The 19,140-nt window shown below is 42.5% G+C and overlaps 1 protein-coding gene across 4 annotated transcripts in view; it reads right to left on the bottom strand.

The window, feature by feature from the left end:
- Positions 1 to 19,140, bottom strand: part of vps13d (vacuolar protein sorting 13 homolog D) — a 296,748-nt gene that overhangs the window by 89,737 nt on the left and 187,871 nt on the right. For all 4 annotated transcript variants that reach the window (XM_060852296.1, XM_060852292.1, XM_060852293.1 and 1 more), the window contains 5 exons: positions 18,272 to 18,448; positions 15,128 to 15,244; positions 13,202 to 13,351; positions 12,146 to 12,301; positions 6,191 to 6,287 (listed from right to left, as the gene is read on the bottom strand). In XM_060852296.1, coding sequence (XP_060708279.1) covers positions 6,191 to 6,287; positions 12,146 to 12,301; positions 13,202 to 13,351; positions 15,128 to 15,244; positions 18,272 to 18,448 — 697 coding nt within the window. The remainder of the gene's footprint in view (positions 1 to 6,190; positions 6,288 to 12,145; positions 12,302 to 13,201; positions 13,352 to 15,127; positions 15,245 to 18,271; positions 18,449 to 19,140) is intronic.

Raw genomic sequence — 19,140 nt, 5'->3', positions numbered from 1 at the left:
GTTCACTTGCTCTGACAGTACTTGATCAGATGTGGCAGTTTTGCATTTGTACACTCATGGCAAAGTGTCTCAACAGGCATCTCACTTCAGAGAGGGTGAAGTGCCACTGCATCACACTATGAACTTGGCAAATTCTTTATGTCCTGCTGAAATTGCATACACTTCTGTTCTCACAAGCATTTCAATATCTTGCACAATTGAGATCTGCTTCCAAACATAATCTAAGCCCAGATCCACTGTGCCAGTGCAATGCTGTTCTGACAAATGCTTGATTTCACAATGCAACACTATCACTACTCCATTTTTCCTTAGTAATCTCAGGATTATTCCCCGTACCATGTGCTACTGAGGCTAGGAACAGAGACAGAGTACAACTGAACATGTGGTTAAAGGGCTGGCGTAGAGGGGAGGGCTTTAGATATGTGGATAATTGGGATGTCTTCAAGGAAAAAGTGGAACCTGGCCAAGGATGGGTTATATCTAAACTGGAGGGGCACAAATATGCTGGAAGGGAGGCTTGATAGTGCTATTTAGAGAGGGGTTAAACTAGCGTAATGCGGATGGGAACCAGAGCAGCAGGTCAATAAGTATAGAGACTGGGGAAGAGCTTGAGTCTAAGACAAATATGGCTAAGAACAGCAGTCAGGGAGAAGTTGCTGAGCTGAGGCTTGAACGATATTTGCTTCATTGCAAGTAATAACAGGTACAATGGATGAATTTAGAGTCTGGATTAATGCATGCAGTTGTAATGTTGTTGCAATCATAGAAACATGGTTGAAAGATGGACAGGATCGGCAGCTTAATGTTCTAGGCCATTCATGTTTTAGATGAGACAGAGGAGGAAGCAAAAGAGGTGGGGAGTTGCATTACTGGTTAGTCAGCACATCACAGCTGTGCCAAGGGAAGACATCCTGGAGGAATCTTGCGGCAAGGCTTTACAGGTACAGCTCAGGAATACAAAGGATGCAATCTCAATGCTGGGATTGAATCCAAGCTGCAAGGAGGTGAGAAAGGAAGAGATACGTTGTCAGATTCTGGAAAGATGCACAAATAACAGCGCTGTTCTGGTCAGTGATTTTAACTTCCCCATATTGACTGAGACAGCCTTAGTACCCAGGGTTTAGATGAGGAGCAATTTGTTAAGTCTATCCAGGAGAGTTTTTTGAAACTGAATGTGGATAGTTCAATGAGGGAGGGGGCCATACTGGACCTGGTATTGGGAAATGAGCCTAGCCAGATGATCAAAGTTTCAGTGGGGGAGCATTTTGGGAATAGCGATCATAATTCCTGAAGATTTTGAATGCTTATGGATAAAGACAAGAATGGATCTTGATGGAAGGTGTTAATTTGGGGGAAGGCATAACCACATTAGGCAAGAATGTGGACTGGGAGTGGCTGTTTGAGGGTAAATCCACATCTGATATGTGTAAGTCTCTTAAGGACCAGTTGATTTGACTGCAGGACAACCCCCTCCATGTTCCTGTGAAAACGAAGGACAGGAATGGCAGGATTCAGGAACGCTGGATGACAGGGCAAATTAGCAGCTTAGTTTAAAAAAAAAGGAAGCATACTTAAGATCCAGGCAATTAAAAACAAAGTCCTTGAAGAATATAGAGAAAGTAGGAAGGAGTTCAAATAATGAGTTAGGAAGACAAAAAAGGGGCCATGAAATGTCCTTAGCCAGCATGGGTAAGACATTTTATACATATATTCGGAGCAAGAGGATAGCTAGGGAAAGAGTAAGCTTGCTCAAGGTTAAAGGAGAGAGGTTATGTGTGGAGTCAGAGAGAATGCGCAAGATCCTTTGAGTACTTTACATCAGTATTCACCAAATAGAGGGACATGAGGGATGTTGAGTGTGCGAATACTCTTGGGCAGGTCATCATAATGAAGTAGTGTTGGGTGTCTTGAAATACATTAAGGTAGACAGGTACACAGGGCAAGATGAGATCTATCCTAAGATACTGTGGGAGGCAAGAAATGAAACAGCTGGGGCCTTTACATGTGTCTTTGCATCCTCTTCAGCCTCAAGCGAGGTTCCAGAGGATTGGAGAATGGTCAATGTTGTTCCCTTGTTTAAGAAGGGAAAAAGAGGCAATCTAGGAAATTACAGGCTCTTAAGCTGTTCCAAAGGATACTGAGAGACTGGATTTATTTTTATTTGGAAGCAAATGCACCTATTAGTGATAGGCAGCACGGGCTTGTGTGGGGATGGTCATGTGTCACCAATTTGAGTTTGCTGAGAAGGTGAGAAGAATGATTGATGAGGGAAGGGCAGTGTTGCTTACATGGACTTTAATAAGACATTTGATAAGGTAACCAATGGCAATCTGGTAGAGAGGTAGAGTCTTGTGGGATCCAGAGTGAGTTGGCTAGACGGATACAAAACTGGCTTGGTAATGGAAGACAGAGTAGCGATGGAAGGATGCTTTTCAGAATGGAGATCAGTAACCAGTGGTGCTTCACAGGGATTACTGCTGGACCTAAATTGTATGCAATATATAAAAATGACCTGGAGGAAAATGTAGGTGATCTGTTTAGCAAGCTTGTGGATGACACCAAAAAGGGCAGAGTTGCAGACAGTGAAGTGGACTGTCAAAAGATATAGCAGGATATACAGAGCTGGGAGATTTGGGCACAGAAATGGCAGATAGCGTTTAATCTGGATAAATGTGAGGTAAAGCATTTTGGAAGATCCAATTCAGGTGCAAATTACACAATAAATGGCAGAACCCTTACAAGCATTCACATACAGAGGGATCTAGGCATACAGGTGCACAGATCCTTGGAAAGCAGCAACACAGGTGGGTAAGATGGTCAAAAAGGCATACAGCACACTTGCCTTCACTGGACTGGGCATCAAATATAAATTTGGCAACTTCTGTTGCAGCTGTACAAAAGTGTAGTTAGGCAACATTAAAAATATTGAATGCAGTTCTGATCACTACACTATCAGATGGACTTGGATGCTTTGGAGAGAGTGCGAAGAAAGTTTATCAAATGTTGTACGGTCTGGAGAGTTTAGTTATGGGGAGACGTTGGATAAACTTGGGTTGTTTTCACTGGCAAAACAGAGGCTGAGGGTCGATCTTCTAGAGGTCCCCAAAATTGAGAGGCATAGATTGGGTGGATAGTCAGAGTTTTTTCCCCCCCAGAGTGGAAAAGTCAGCTACAACAGGGCACAGGTTCAAGGTGAGTGGGAAAAGTTCAGGGAAGAAATGTGGGAAAATTTTTCAGACAGAGGGTGGTGGGCACCTGGAATGCAATGCCAGTAGAGGTGAAGGAAGCAGGCACGTTAGCAATCTTAGTAGACACATGAATGTGAGTCAAACAGAGGGATAGATACTGTGCATGGGCAATATGTAGCAGATCTGAATAAGGACTAGGAATCAGCGCAGACTTGGTGGGCTGAAGGACCTGTTCCTGTGCTGTATTGCATTGTATAACAAACTTTGACTGAATATCTTCTGTAAATCAAGGTCATTGTTAAAATAAAATTGCTTCATTACTGTCACAGTGGAGACATTGTCAGAAGAAGTCAGTTTCAATATTGCGCAAAGATAACTTTGTAAACAAATTCAGATTCTGGTCAAAATGCAGTGAACATTTTTTGCACCAAAATGTGCATATTCTCATATGATAATATGATTTGCATAATTCATCGAGGAACTATTTCTGTATAATGAAGCTATTGCACAGAAACTCAAATGTTGTCTATACCAGCTATCAACAATTGGTGTGTACTTCACCACATAATCCTGGATCTCTTGCATAGAAAGCATGGATGCATTCTTCTTTACGCCAAGTGTGATAGTATCAATGAGAACTTTCACCATTTGGGACTGGTCTTTTTGTGCTCTTTACACTGCACCCTCATCTCTTAATTTCCTGGTATTTTCGCAAGGAAATACAAAATTTCACCAATGTTTTGGTTTTGTAACATGGATTCATGTGTACGTTTTGGCTCAAATGCTGCATGAGATAGTCCAAATGTACCACATTTTCCCAACGTTGTACTTGCATCCAGCATTTGCTTCAGAGTAAATAGTGCACAGGATATCAGTTTCATCATATGTGAAAGTCACACCAATTCGTACCTTCTGTTTCGGTGTTAAGATGGCATTTTAGTTTCAAGATCTTGGAAAGCCATTCCTTTTTGAAGAGCCCACAGGATTTCTTTCTTAAGAAAGGCGAAGACTCATTTGCTTTTCTTTTGGACATATTTTAAACTTATCAAGAAAACGAAGTTTAAAAATATGAAATACAAATGCAACTTGCTCCTTGCTTTGTGTGTTCCATCCTTCTGGAATACATCCCATACCTCATGCTTCCTGATTCTTCTGGTTACTGACTAAGGATGATTGGGCGCCCATTTAGAAATGTCACTATTGAGAAGTAAATTCTGTTCTTAAGAAGAGTCATATTAGACAAACATGAACTGTTTCTCTCTCCACAGATGTTGCCAGACCCAAATTTCTCCAACATTTTCTGGGTTTAAATAGAGATTTTATTGCCATCGCTGGTGGACATGAATGATCCCATGACACCAAGCTGAAAATCATCATAGAGGTCTACATCATGAAAACAGGCTCTTCAGCAACTTGCCCACACTGCCCAGTTTTCACAAGTTAAAACAGTCCCATTTGCCTGTGTTTGGTTCACATCTTCCATACCTATCCTATCCACATACCTGGTCGCATTAGGACCAGGTCTGTTGTGGTCACATTAGGTTCACCTAGGACTCATAACAGCACACAAGCCAACAGCCACTCTCAGACAACAACTCACCAGACCCAAGGACCCGATACCCAGCAAGAGCAAAACCAATGTAGTGTACAAAATCCCATGCAAGGACTGCACAAAACACTACATAGGACAAACAGGAAGACAGCTAACGATCCACATCCATGAACACCAACTAGCCACGAAACAACAAGATCAGCTATCCTTAGTAGCCACACACGCAGATGACAAGCAACATGAATTCAACTGGGACAACAGTACTATTATAGGACTGGCCAAACAGAGAACAACCAGGGAATTCCTAGAGGCATGGCACTCATCCACAGATTCAATCAATAAGCACATCGACCTGGACCCAATATACCGGTCACTGCAACGGACAGCTGGAACTGACAACCGGAAGCGACAGATTCAAACCACTATAAATGCCGGAGGAAAGATCACAGAAGCGCTTCACAGGAGGCTCCCAAGCACTGAGGATGTCACCTAGACAGGGGACGAAACGTCTGCAACACAAATTCCCAGCTCAGCGAACAGAACCACAACAATGAGCACCCGAGCTACAAATCTTCTCACAAACTTTGACCTTGTTGATCTTTAAGGGCAGGTGTCCTGGTTAACATGTATCAGTCATTCAACATGAAACTATTAGCGTGCAAATGGGCTGCTATATTTCATAGCCTATAACAGTGATTATACTTCAAAAGTACTGCATTCACTGTAATGGTCTTATGGACATATAGTGGTCCTGAAATGCATTATATAATTAACATTTTTATTTTAGTTGAGAAAAGATGAATGACAATGGCTGAGCAACAAATCTAGTGTTGTTCTTAGGCTTACTTAGAATAATTCATTGCAGATGAAGTTAATACACTTCCATATGGTTATCTGCTTTTATATGCATCACCTACGTTATTTGAACCACTGCCACCACATTACAGTCCAATATCAGTAATTTGTTCTTGTGTAATGGAAATCAAAACTCTGGCTACATGTGACCCAAATGTGAGAGGACAAAACCTACTGATGTGCAGCTTAGGTAGCTCAGGTAGAAAATTTCGGGGCATCCACTGTTGCTTGTGGCAAAAGTTTTAAAGGAATATTTAACATTTCTCCAGACCAGTATCCTATGAACACAGAGGGCAGTGGTCATCAAGTCTACGTTTTTGTAAAACTCAAAACAGAAAAGATCAGCCTGCACCATTCCATCACCCCTCCTGGACTGCTCAAAAGACAGACCAAGTAAAATGGAGAACTCAATTTTGGTAAACAGTACAAATGGAGTCATTCCAACTTCTAACAACACATCAGTACATCAACATTGTGTAACAGCCAACCTTTGTGCAGCCTGCAGAATCCAACACTAACATGTGATCGGGTAATTAATAGTAGTTTCTTTACTGAGCAAAAGACTAAGATCAGTAACTTGTGATATATTTTGTACCTTGATCCAACTGCCCTAAGCCAAAAAAGTGTAGCAGTTTCAGCAAGAGCTTCTCTTCAATCTGGACTGTTAGTTTCCGCACCGTGATCATAAGATGCTGCAGAGACAGAAATATAGCCAATCCCGTTAAATGAGTCAATTTAATAAACCTTATAAATTAATACTTTGGCAACCAACCTCCAAATCTAATACAAATTAATGATAACCACTTGGATTTCAACATTTTCATTTTCAAATATTTTCTGCATTCTGTTTCATGTTTATTTTTACCTATATCTTTCCCCAAAACAAACACATCATCATCAGAAGAGAGTGCAGTACTGGAAAAGCACAGCAGCTCAGGCAGCATTCGAGGAGCAGGAGAATCGACATAAGCCCTTCATCAGGAATGAGGCTTGTAGGTCGGGGCTGAGAGATAAATAGGAGGGGAATGAGGTTGGGGGTTGAAGGTAGCTGAGAAAACAATAGATGATGAAGGTGAGGGAGAAGGTGATAAGTCAGAGGGGGGAATGATGGACAGGTCTGGAGGGCGGTGCTGAGTTGGAGGCTTGGGACTGGGATAATGTGGGGAGAGGGGAAATGAGGAAGCTGTTGAAATCCACATTTATCCCATGTGGTTGCAGGTCCCAAGGCAGAACATGATGCGTTCCTCCTCCAGGCATCCGGTGGTAACGGTTTGGCAGTGAAGGCGGCCCAGCACCTGTATGCCCTTGACAGAGTGGGAGGGGGAGGTGAAGTGTTCAGCCACAGGGCTGAACCTTTATGTCTCTACGGTCCCAGAGTAATGAGTTCGACACACGCTGTGACCTTGAACGTTTCTTCCACCACCTGTGCCTCCGAGCCCACCTTTTCAACCAAGACACCTGCCCACCCACCAAGGACCTCTTCTCCCACCTCCAACACACCCCATCCACCTGGCCTGCTACCCGCCCTTGACCTCTTCATTTCAAACTGTCGCCGTGACATCGACCGCCTCGCCCACTCTAACCTCACAGCCTCACAACACACAGCCCTTCACTCTCTCTGCTCCAACCCCAACCTCACCATCAAACCCGCAGACAAGGGGGAGGGGAGGGCAGTAGTAGTATGGCGCACCATCTTCTACACTACTGAAGCCAAATGCCAACTCGCAGACACCTCCTCCTACTGCCCCCTTGACCACTACCTCACCGCCCTTCACCAAACCATCATCTCCCAGACCAGCCACAACCTCATCACCTCTGGGACCTCTCTGTCTGTGAAGCCCGCACTACCCGATTCTACCTCCTTCCCAAGATTCACAAACCTGACTGCCCCGGTCGACCCATTGTCTCAGCCTGCGCCTGACTCACTGAACTCATCTCTACCTACCTCAACACCGTTCTGTCCCCCTTAGTCCAGGAACTCCCCACCTACGTTCGTGATATCACCCACGCCTTCACCACCTCCAAGACTTTTGTTTCCCCGGCACCAATGCCTCATCTTCACCATGAACATCCAGTCCCTGTAAACATTGATCTGTCAAGACGAAGGTCTCCAAGCCCCCCATTTCTTCCTCTCATGCCGTCCAAACCGGTACCCTTCCACCGACACCCTCATCCGCCTGGCTGAACTGGTCCTCACCCTCAACAATTTGTACTTCCAATCCTCTCACTTCCTCCAAATCAAAGGAGTAGCTATGGGCACCAGCTATGCCTGCCTGTTTTTCGGATATGTGAAACAGTCCATCTTCTGCAGTTACATTGACACCACCCCCAACCTGTTCCTCCGCTACATCGATGACTGTACCGGCGCTGCCTCGTGCTCCCATGGCGAGGTTGAACAGTTCATCAACTTTACCAACACCTTCCACCCCGACCTCAAATTCACCTTGACCATTTCGGAAACAACCCTCCCCTTTCTTGACCTCTCCATCACCGTCTCTGGTGACTGTCTAACCACAGACATATACTACAAGCCCATTGACTCCCACAGCTACCTAAACTACACCTCCTTCCACTCTACCTCATGTAAAAACGCCAACCCTTGTTCCCAATTCCTCCACCTCCGCCAATTTGTTCCCAGGATGACCAATTCCATCTCAGAAAGTCTCAGATGGCCGCCTCCATCCACGATCGCAACATCCCTTCCCATGTAGTTGATGGCGGCCTCTACTGCATCTCCTCCATTTCATGCACCACTTCATCCCTCCCAACGCAACAAGGACAGAACCCCCATCGTCCTCACCTTCCACCCTACTAACCTCCGTATACAATGCATCATCCTACGCTATTTCTGCCACATCCAAACAGACCCCACCACCAAAGATATATTTCCCTCCCAGCCATATCAGTGTCCCGAAAAGACCATTCCCACTGCAACGCCCTCGTCAGGTCTATGCCCCCCACCAGTCCATACTGCACTCCTGGAACCTTTCCCTGCCACCGCAGGAAGTGCACATCACTCCCCTCACCTGCGTCCAACAACCCAAGGGATCCTTCCACATCCATCAGAAATTTACCTCTACCAATGGGGTCATCTACTGCACCTGTTGCACCCAGTGTGATCTCCTCTACATTAGGATGACAGGATGCCTTCTTGCAGATCATTTCAGAGAACATCCCTGGGACATCCATACCCACCAACTCCATCGCCCTATGGCTGAACCCTTCAACTCCCTCTCTCACTCCATCAAGGACATGCAGGATCTGGGCCTCCTCCACTGCCAAACTGTTACCATCCGACACCTGGAGGAGGAATACTTCATATACCGCACTGGAATACTGCAACCATATGGGTTGAATGTGGATTTTAACAGCTTCCTCATTTCCCCTTCCCCTGCATAATCCAAATCCCCAAACTTCAACTCCGCACTGCCCTTCTGTCACGACCACCACTCCCCCCTCTGACTTATCACTTTCTCCCTCACCTTCATCCACCTATTGCCTTCCCAGCTACTTTCCTTCCAACCATGGCCTCCTCCCATTTATCTCTCAGCCCTAACCCACAAGCCTTATTCCCGCTGAAGAGCTTATGCCCGAATTGTTGGTTCTCCTGCTTCTGATCTGACCTGCTGTACTTTTCCAGCACCACCCTCTCGACTCTGAGCTCCAGCATCTGCAGACCTCACTTTCTCCTATCTTCAGGAGAAGGCAATCTGTTCTTAAATCCCAAAGTCTGTGCAATTAGTTACCCAATAGTGCCAGACCCACTGATTTTCTGGCTCTCAACACGAGGAAGAACCTGCTCTGAATTTGATGTAACTCCCTGTGGCCTAACAGGCCAAGTGGGAACTTAACAAAGGTAACAGAGTATGTGGGTGCACAATTTTATGCATTGAGATATATTATCTAAGCAGATTAAGACAAAAGAAAATGATGCACTCCAACACTGTATAAAATGTCCATGCATCCAGAATTAGGCCATAATTTCAGGTGGTCTAATCTAAAAGGCCAGACACTGCACCCGAGGTGAGTGGTGCAGGAATCCCTGCAATTACTTGAAATACTCAAATATACCATGCTTGCTTGCATTTACTCTGTGGACGCATCAATAAACAGTACAAACTACAACCCTGTCAGATTTCACACAGTTGTGATGTGTGGGGGGTTGGACAGAGTTCTTGTAACACAAGCAAAGCTAAAGTCATGGGATATAGCACAATCAGAAGTGGTAACAGGTTCCAACGTCTGCAGTTAGAAGTTTGATTCCTGGTGAGTTGAACTGCTACATTCGATTTCCAGCTTGTGCTGAGTTAGTTGACTTCAGCCAAGGCAGCAGCTGAAGTGTAATTGGCCTCATTACTGCAGCCCAAGGGGTTGGGGGGGGAAGGGGAGTCAGCCAAGGTTCATGCTTAATTCCAATTCAGTAACCCCACTAAAAATGCTGGTATGCCAATGTACAGTGAAAGTAGGACTGGGCTCAGCTGTGATACCCTTCAAGTCAAATTGCTTGCTGATAATATGTAAGCCAAGACAAAAAGTAAGCTTGGCCACTTTTGGGTGAAATATCAGGGCATCTGCATTGTCAACGGGAAGCATTTTGTTTAAGAAAGGAAGAATACTGGAGAGATAGGAAATGGTATTAAAATAATTGCTCTAATTAAGTTTAAAGCTCTTTGTTTACCATCGTTATTATTACCCAAATGAATCTAGCATGGACATTACCTGTAAAATCAACATCTGCCAGTGAAAGGCCTTAATTATTTTTTGATAGTTTTGATTGTATGGGTGCAATAACTTCTCTGAACAGGTTGATTAGAAAGTATGTACAGCCCTGGAATGGACTGCCACCTGCACTTAAACAAAGTGCAGAATTTCATCGGTAACGTCCTCACCTCTGCACCAGGAAGCCCAGATACAAGTCCCACCTGCTCCAGAAGTGTGCAAAGCATCTTTTAACAGGTGGATTAGAGAAACAGCTGAAATAAAAATTACATCATAAGCATGGGGAGATAGTGGCATAGTGATAATGTCACTGGACTAACTATTCAGAATGCTAGGCTAATGTTCTAAGGGCTCTTGTAGCACAGTGGCAATGTCCCTACCTGTGAGGCAGGAGGCCTGGGTTCAAGTCCCACCTGTTCTTGATGTGTGTCATAGCATCTCTGAAGGGATAGATTAGAAAATTCAAAACAAATCCCACTGGGATTCAAGGCTCTTGGGGTAGTGTCCTACCTCTGAGACAGAGGTCCAGGTTCAACTCCTACCTGCTATAGAGGTATGTAATAACACCTTTGCACAAATTAATATTAAAGAAAGTGGCAACACCAAGGAAATCGGAGATTTGTGATTAAGAAATTTAAATGAATTTGAATAGCTATCTTCACCAATGCTAGGTGTTTCCAGGAATTGCAGATATTGTTGTGTTGACCCCTATCTTGAGGGTTAAGCAACATTTTCTGTATCAATGGTTGACTAACTAGATCGTGGATAGTTCAGCAGACGTGCAAGATGTGGGAGGGATGGGCACTTCAGATTCCAGGTGTATGAACGCTTTATGAACATATAAATTATGAGCAGGAATAGGCCATTTGGCCTCCTAAACCTTCTCCACCATTCAAGATGATCATGGCTGTCCTGGTTATCTCTCAAATCCCTATTCCCGCCTCCGCTGGTAACCTTTAGGCAAATCTTGCAGCCCATGTTCGCCACCTGGTGGCCACAAGAAATGGACAAAATTGGGTTCTGAAAAGACTATTCACTTCTCAAAGTGGTGGGAGGCCTCCAGTATGTGTCATGCGCAGTGTGGCATGGTGACAGGTTGTTCATCAAGTGTACTGCACGACAGGAGAAAGTGAGGACTGCAGATGCTGGAGTTCAGAGTCGAGAAAAGTGCGGTGTTGGAAAAGCACAGCAGGTCAGGCAGCATCCGAAGAGCAAGAGAATCAACATTTCCGGCATAAGCCCTTCATCAGTAATGTACTGCATTATAGCCCAATCTAGTCCTATTCATGCTCATTTTCTTGCAGGTCCACTGGATTCTGGGCAGGTGCAGAAACTCTGGCTAAGTGTTCCTTGACTGAACATGCTCAGGCCAACTTCAGGTTCACAATCGGTGTCCCAACTAAGATCAGCTCACTGAGCCTCAGGATCAAACCTGAGGCCTTTGAGTCCAGATGGCTGAGTTTTACACTCTGTCGTACCTCTGCAAATGAAACAATTGGGACCTGGAGGCTGTTCTGCTTTACTGGAAGCTACTGAATATTCAAAATAGCTTAGCATTGGAGAAAAAACAGTGGAGCTTGTACAATGAAACTATAGAAACTGAATGTTAACCTCCAGAATAAATGTTTGAATCAGATCTCATTTGTATTAAGTGTCTGTGTAAACTCAGGATTAAAGGTGGTGATAGAGTTAGATGAAAAGGGGCAGGGTGAAGCATCGACAAGTTGGATCACGTGGCTTGTTTCTGTGCTGTCATTGTACATTTCACCATATAATATAGAATATTTCATATTCAAAATACTTTAAAACAGCTGCATTACTAGGCATTCACCTTGAAGAGTTCAGTCAGTGCGCTCTTGCTGGGGATCTTCATTGCATTGATCTGAACAGCAGGACCTGTTTCAACACTATCTGTTTCACTTTCAAGACTGTTGGGGGTCAGAGAGAGCATCACAGGCTGCATTGTCCCCAGTAGCTGATTATCAATCTTGTGAAATACAGAAACAACAGTCTTAGTAACATTTAATATTTGATAATAAAACAAAAATTTTGTTCATTTTCCTTATGTGAAAAGACAAATTTCCAAATAAATGCTTAAATACAATTGATAAAATCTGGAATTGAAAACTAGACTGGTGGTCGTTAAACTATAGTCAATCATCATAAAAACCCATCTTGTTCACGAATGTCTGTCAGTCCAAGAAAGCAGCTACATTTTCATAGTCTGACCCAATCGTGGGTCCAGATGTTTAACAATATGGTTTGACTAACTGCCCAATGATATGGTCTAACAAGCCATTCAGTTCAAGGACAGTCAGGGAGAGGCAACAAATATTGATTGTTTTAAGGGCCATTAAAATTGCCAAAAGCCCCTCCAGATACTTTTCAGTGAAGATTTGTTCTATTAGAACCACTTCCCAAGAGCAAGACGAAGTGTGAGCCTATGAAGGGTAGAAAATAAATTATAGGGATTTGTAATCTTGCTGCATACCGTTCCCTTGTATGCCAATAACACCAAGTTGAATTTAGATAGCAAATCTTGGCAGTCTGTTTGATCATAATGCTGTCAGAAATAATTTAATACAGCTATAACAATTTACAGGACAGAGAGCACCTCTTGTGGCTCTTTGCTACTGCAATCCAAAACTAATCCCACTGCCCTATGCTTGACTGCAGACTTCAAAGTTTCTCTGCTTTACTGAACCATTGGAAATTCACAACTGCATACAGATACAACAAATCTGCTCATTGTTTCACCACCAGCTGTCCATTTTGATGTTTCTCACTCAACCAGTCACCTGAGTAATTTGTTACTCCCCTCCCTCGGCTTGGACCTGTACCTTGAAGTCCCATGCTGTCTTGTGCATTGCTAAGAGGTGCTTATTACCTGTACATCCTGAATACTGACTTCCAGCAACTGATTAGTGGCAGTCTGTGTGTAATGAACATCTATCCCTGTTAATGTGGTAAACACCAACTCTTCAGGGGCTTTGTTAACCAGCGACAAACCAATTCCTCCATCCAGCTTCACTAAAACCTGCAAAGTTAAAGCATGGCGAAAGATACCATTTAAAATGGGGACTATATTTAATTCCACAATATTGTTACTGAAGACAATTATTTTCCATGGTTGAATCAATTAAAATTATTTACTTTTATTCATTAATGGTACGTGGGATCACAGCAAGACCAGCATTTGCCTATTCTTAACTGCCCTTAAGGAAGGCAGTTGTGAGGTGCATTCTTGATCAGTTGCAGTCCATATGGTATAGGGCCACCCACGGTGACAATAGGAAGGTAGGTCTAGGATTTTGACCCAACAACACTGAAGGAATGGTGATATATTTCCAAGTCAAGATGGTGAATGTCTGGTGGGCAGGCAGTGGCATTCCAATGTATCTGCTGCCCCTTGTCCTTCTCGAGTGTTCTTGGAGCTTCACTCATCCAGGAAAGTGGAGTTGTGAATAGTGCTCAACATTGCGCAATCATCAGTGGCTGCCCACCTCGGAGTTTATGACGGAGAGAAAATCATTGATCAAGCAACTGAAGGTGGTGAGTATTGAACACAACCCCGAGGAACTCCTGCAGTAATGTCAGGATTATTTATTTTCCTAAGGCATCGTATCAGACTGACAATCTTTTAATATCTCACCTACATGTGACCCTTCTCAATGAATGTCAGGGGTCCAGAAAATCAACCTGATTACATCTTTACCCAATAGTGACTACTGTATAGTTGCAGACTATTAAACCAAAGACTAGGAATAAAATTTGGATAGTTCATATCGGATATTGCACAATTTATTCACAGAGGCACAGAGGTTTTTGCATGGTTCATTTATCAATCTGTGGAGAGGAACAGCACAAGGAAATTGGCCCACACAGATATATGTGATATAGATCAGAAATGTCGTCAACTCTTTTTCTCGAAGTAATGTGTTAGGAAACACTAGTGCCAGTTAATCCACAGCTGAGCTCCCATAAATCCAAATTACTTTACAGAAGTTGTGCTAAACTAAATCTATCCTGGAATACATCAGAGGATGCATGAATACTGTCAAAGAGTGCTCTGTGAACCATGAAGCATTGTAAAGTGAACCTAAAACCATTTCATAGATGTGGAAGGCTGTTCAGTCAAAACATACTTGTATCCACTTTAGCTTAGAGCGATTCAAAACTATTCCCAGTGACTTACGCAGGATCCATAGCCCTTTATCTTTGCTTCAGATTTTTATCTACTTTTTCTTTAAAAAAAAAATTCTATCTTATGTTCATCCTGCAGTAAAATAGACCTCATTCTAACTGATCTCGAAGTAGTATTTTCCTGATCATTTTCCACAATCTTGGTATAGAAAAGAGAGTTTTCTTGTATGTATTCTTCTTGACATAGTCCATTTAAGTACAAAACAGCTCATCATTGAAAATTACTAAACTTCGATGCGTTAAAATTCATTTTTACGAGCTCAGTCTTGTTGCTTCACATCCCAATGAGAAAGGACATATATTTTCAGTTATCATTAAGTACCATACATTCATACGGTACAGATCTACAATTGGCAATCTCTTGTATCAAGGATGACTCTTTCTTATAAATGGCTAGGTTGGAGTGAGTATCATTGTTCGCTGAATTGCACTTGATTAATAGTTCATCATATTTAAAGTTACTTTACCATTAAATTCAGATTTTGTTTACGAGATCATCAAGTTTATGTTTGCCTAACAGCTAGGAGTTTTGAAAACATTTGATGAACAGAAAATTAACATAAGGTCATGACAGACTAAAAGCAAAAATCGGAATGAAACCCTCACACACCTCTAATTCTCGATCAGCTTCCAAGTTCTTTAACTTGCGAATTTCACCGACTTCTACTGGACAGTCCTCACTTCCTGTGAGGGAGCGATTTGTTCTGCGATGCTGTTGGTCAGTGATCTGTAACAAGTCCAATTTTGTCAAAAAAACCAAATCAGAAAAATCACTGACTGGGTCAAAACAAATCTGATCCAATGATATCTAGGTAATTTCAATTAATTACAAACATAATGAGAACAGATTTTCCATAACAGACACCTGGGAAATTCACAAACTGCTCACAATCTTATGCAGAAAATGCTGTTATATTTATCATCAAGGGCAATTCAGAACTAAAGCATTGAGAAGCCTATCTGTACAGTCATGGACAAAAGGGGGAAGATAGAAAGAAATGACTGACCTGCCAAATAAAGAGTGAAAATCAATTGCAGCCCACTTCATAGAAAATTGATAGATAGTAAAATTCAACGGAATGAAGCAATGGAAAGACATTCAAATAACAGGCAAAAGCAAAGGTGATAAAAACAAGAGAGGACCATGCAAAGAAAAAGAGGGACATCAAAAAGTGAACAGGATGAACCCTATAACGTAGGAGCTCAGAAATGAAAAATAAAGCGCTGAAAGCACAAACTGGTTCATCACTTATGAAAAGAAAAGCAGACATCTTTGGTGAAAACTACATTCAGATAAAAAGTCTGTATCAAAACTCAATGCAATGCACAAGCTTGTCCGTGCAAATTAAAGCCTGCACTGTAAACTAAATAGAGATGATTTCCAGATCTGAAGTTACCCAAGTTGGTGGCCAGGAACAGATGCCCTACTATTCCTGAATTTGGAATAAGAAAGAGTGCCTAAAATGCCAAAGTATGTCAAGGTCACTTGTGGGCAGAACCAAAACTTGAGAGTAGAGTGGTCAGCTAAGCTGTGTTTGGGCGCATTAACGTAAAATGAATGACAAGAACTATATTAATAATACACAGCAATATACTGGGAGGAAATACTGTGCATCTCACACTGAAGGTATGAACGGAAACATGATCTTTAGAGTTGGGGAAGCTGAATGAGTAAGTACTACAGCTGTTGTTGCATGTGACAATGCTGAGGAGAAAGTGAGGACTGCAGATGCTGGTGATCAGAGCTGAAAATGTGTTGCTGGAAAAGCGCAGCAGGTCAGGCAGCATCCAAGGAGCAGGAGAGTCGACCTTTCGGGCATGAGCCGAAGAAGGGCTGATGCCCGAAACATCGACTCTCCTGCTCCTTGGATGCTGCCTGACCTGTGACAATGCTGAGAAAGGCAAGTTAAAAGAGGGGATGCAGGAAGCACAAACAAAGGTAATCTGGAAACATTGGAGGAAAGGAAGCATTGTAAGGCATTGGAATTGTGAAGGCAGAGTGACAAAATAATCTGAATGTTCAGGCTGTAGGGCAGGCATGAAACAACCAAACAGAAGTAATTTTCCTGCCATGAGAAGAGGGATCTGATCACAGGTAGAGGAAATCAGGCAGATAATCAGGCAACTAATTAATAAATCTGCAATGTAAAGTCGGTTTCAGTAACGGTGACCATAAATTTATCATCAATTGTTGTAAACTGGTTCACTAATGCCCTTTAGAGAGGAACTTAATAATCTTTACCCAGTCTGCCCTACATTTGATTCCAGACCTACAGTAAAGTGGTTGAATCTTAACCTATCTATGAAATGGCCTGGCAGACCACTCAGTTCAAGAGAAATTAGGAATGCTGGCTTTGTCAGTGATGCACATAGCTCATAAAATAATAAAAGATAGGTGTGGGGCTAATGTCACCTAGAACCCTTTTAATCACTAATGTAGAGACTTGACTGAGAACGAAGTAGAATAATTTAGAAACTCTGGTGAGGAAAATGCAGTCATTAGACCAAACACAACAAAGGTAATGAAGCAGGGAGAAAAGAATGGTGTCTTTACAGAAACCATTGCAAGTTGAAATATATCTAAATATTTGTGGGATTCAGAAATAGATGTCTGTGGAATGTTCATTGTCAAGTGAATGGGAAGAAATGCAGGAAGGAAAGGGAAGGGTTATGGATGAACCATGTTGGTAAGAGGTTTGGAGGAACCATATAGAAGTGAGAGATGGGTGAAAATTGAAATTGGAAGTAGTGCTGAAAGTTGTCAACGTAGCAGAGCCAACTGTTGATCAGGCATAAATAGCAACGGAATAAACAGACTTATTTTTGACAAAGGATAAACCCAATTGTAATATTATATCGTGTTTCAAGTGTGATATATTTTATCTGAGGAAGTGTAGTGCAAGGAATAGTTTTTTTCAAGTGAAGGGAAAATTAGTGACAAATGGAAACTGACTGGACCACTGTACAAGGAAAAGGCATTTTTAGGAATGGGTGGAGAACAACTGGGATAGCATAATAATGATGAAAAGACAATTGATGTCAGACAACCCAAGATTGTCAAAAGTTGGAAGTTTAGATTCCCTACAATGTGTATTGTACATTGTGGAAAACAGGCCCTTCAGCCCAACAAGTCCATACCAACCCTCCGAAGAGTAACCCACCCATATCCATTTCCCTCTGACTAATGCACCTAACACTATGGACAATTTAGCATGGCCAATTCGTCTGACCTGCACATCTTTGGAATGTGGGAAGAAACCGGAGCACCCAGAGGAAACCCACGCAAACATGGGGAGAACGTGCAAACTACACATAGACTGATGCCCCAGGCTGGAATCGAACCTGGGACCCTGGTGCTGTGAGGCAGCAGTGCTAACCACTGGGCCACTGTAGAAGAATCACTGGCATGGGTTGGGAAAGAATAAACTTAAGATGATTACAAATTAGTTTAATGCAATAGGAGCATGTTCAAATAAATAGGCTCTGATACCAGTTATGTATTTTGAGGAGATTAAAATGAGTGACATTGGATTTGAGAAGGTTGGATCCAGCAAGAATGGAAGGAAGGGTGAGGAAGCTTTTTTTAAGAAATAAAATTGTCAACGGTTTAGAAAATGTTTTAGTCTTTGGCAGCAGAGCCATGATGCAAGGACAAAGAGTATTTAGCCAAGAAAATTAACTTCTACCATAAGATAAGCAAGTTTGATAACACATCATATATTTTAGTTGCACTCACTCATGATTAGCAGATTACCTGCAACACTCTTGTCGGACCATCAGGAATGACACGTAAAGACAGAGTTCCTGAACCAGGTCTCATCTTCTGGTTTATGAACTGTTGCTCAGCTGGAAGTTCTTCTAGACCAAAGGAAGAATTGGGACCCAGTACTACCTCTGCTCCATCATATAAGCCTGAAATGCCTTTTGCTGCCTAGATAAATGAGCATAGTTACAGTTAACTGACAATTATTACCCTCACATTAAAAGCAAATGAGCAAAAATATCACAACATATTTCCACTCTGCATTTGGCAAACGTACCAACACATAAGGGATGATTGTAAGCACAGGTTAGCAACAAGCATCCAATTGCAGCTCCAATCTCTGGCATGGGGCAACATTCCTTGCTAAACTTGCTGCCTGAAGTATCTTATCCTGCACCAAGATCCATTCAATCATCACAACTCTGTTTCAGTTGTGCTGTAATGGTTCATCAATGCCTCTGATCTGAAATACTCATCCCTATGTTCACATCCCTCCATTGCCATGACATCTGTCTCTGACTCTTCCTGTCCTACAACAGGTTTAATTCCTTCCAACTCTGACCTTTTACTCATCACTTCTTCCTAATCCCATAAAATAATCCAAGTATATTATCCTTCATCAAACAGACAGTTCATTGATATATTTACTCAATCCAATGATATCAGTGATGAATGATGCTGTGTGTTTCAGGCATGTAAATAGAGAATCTCTATTTGAGCATTTTTTGTTCCCAGGACAACTTTGGATAAAAGTGAACAATTCTCTTGGCAGACAACAATCAATACCAGTCAAATTTTGGGTTTGAACTTGGGTCAACTTGTGTGCTGTCCAATGTTCTGTTTTATCTCTGGGACAGTCA

This window comes from Hemiscyllium ocellatum, chromosome 37 (genome assembly GCF_020745735.1).
Source record: "Hemiscyllium ocellatum isolate sHemOce1 chromosome 37, sHemOce1.pat.X.cur, whole genome shotgun sequence".
NCBI lineage: Eukaryota > Metazoa > Chordata > Chondrichthyes > Orectolobiformes > Hemiscylliidae > Hemiscyllium > Hemiscyllium ocellatum.
The sequence above is the reverse complement of the archived record's forward strand: the minus strand, read 5'-3'. Positions and strand labels throughout refer to the sequence as shown.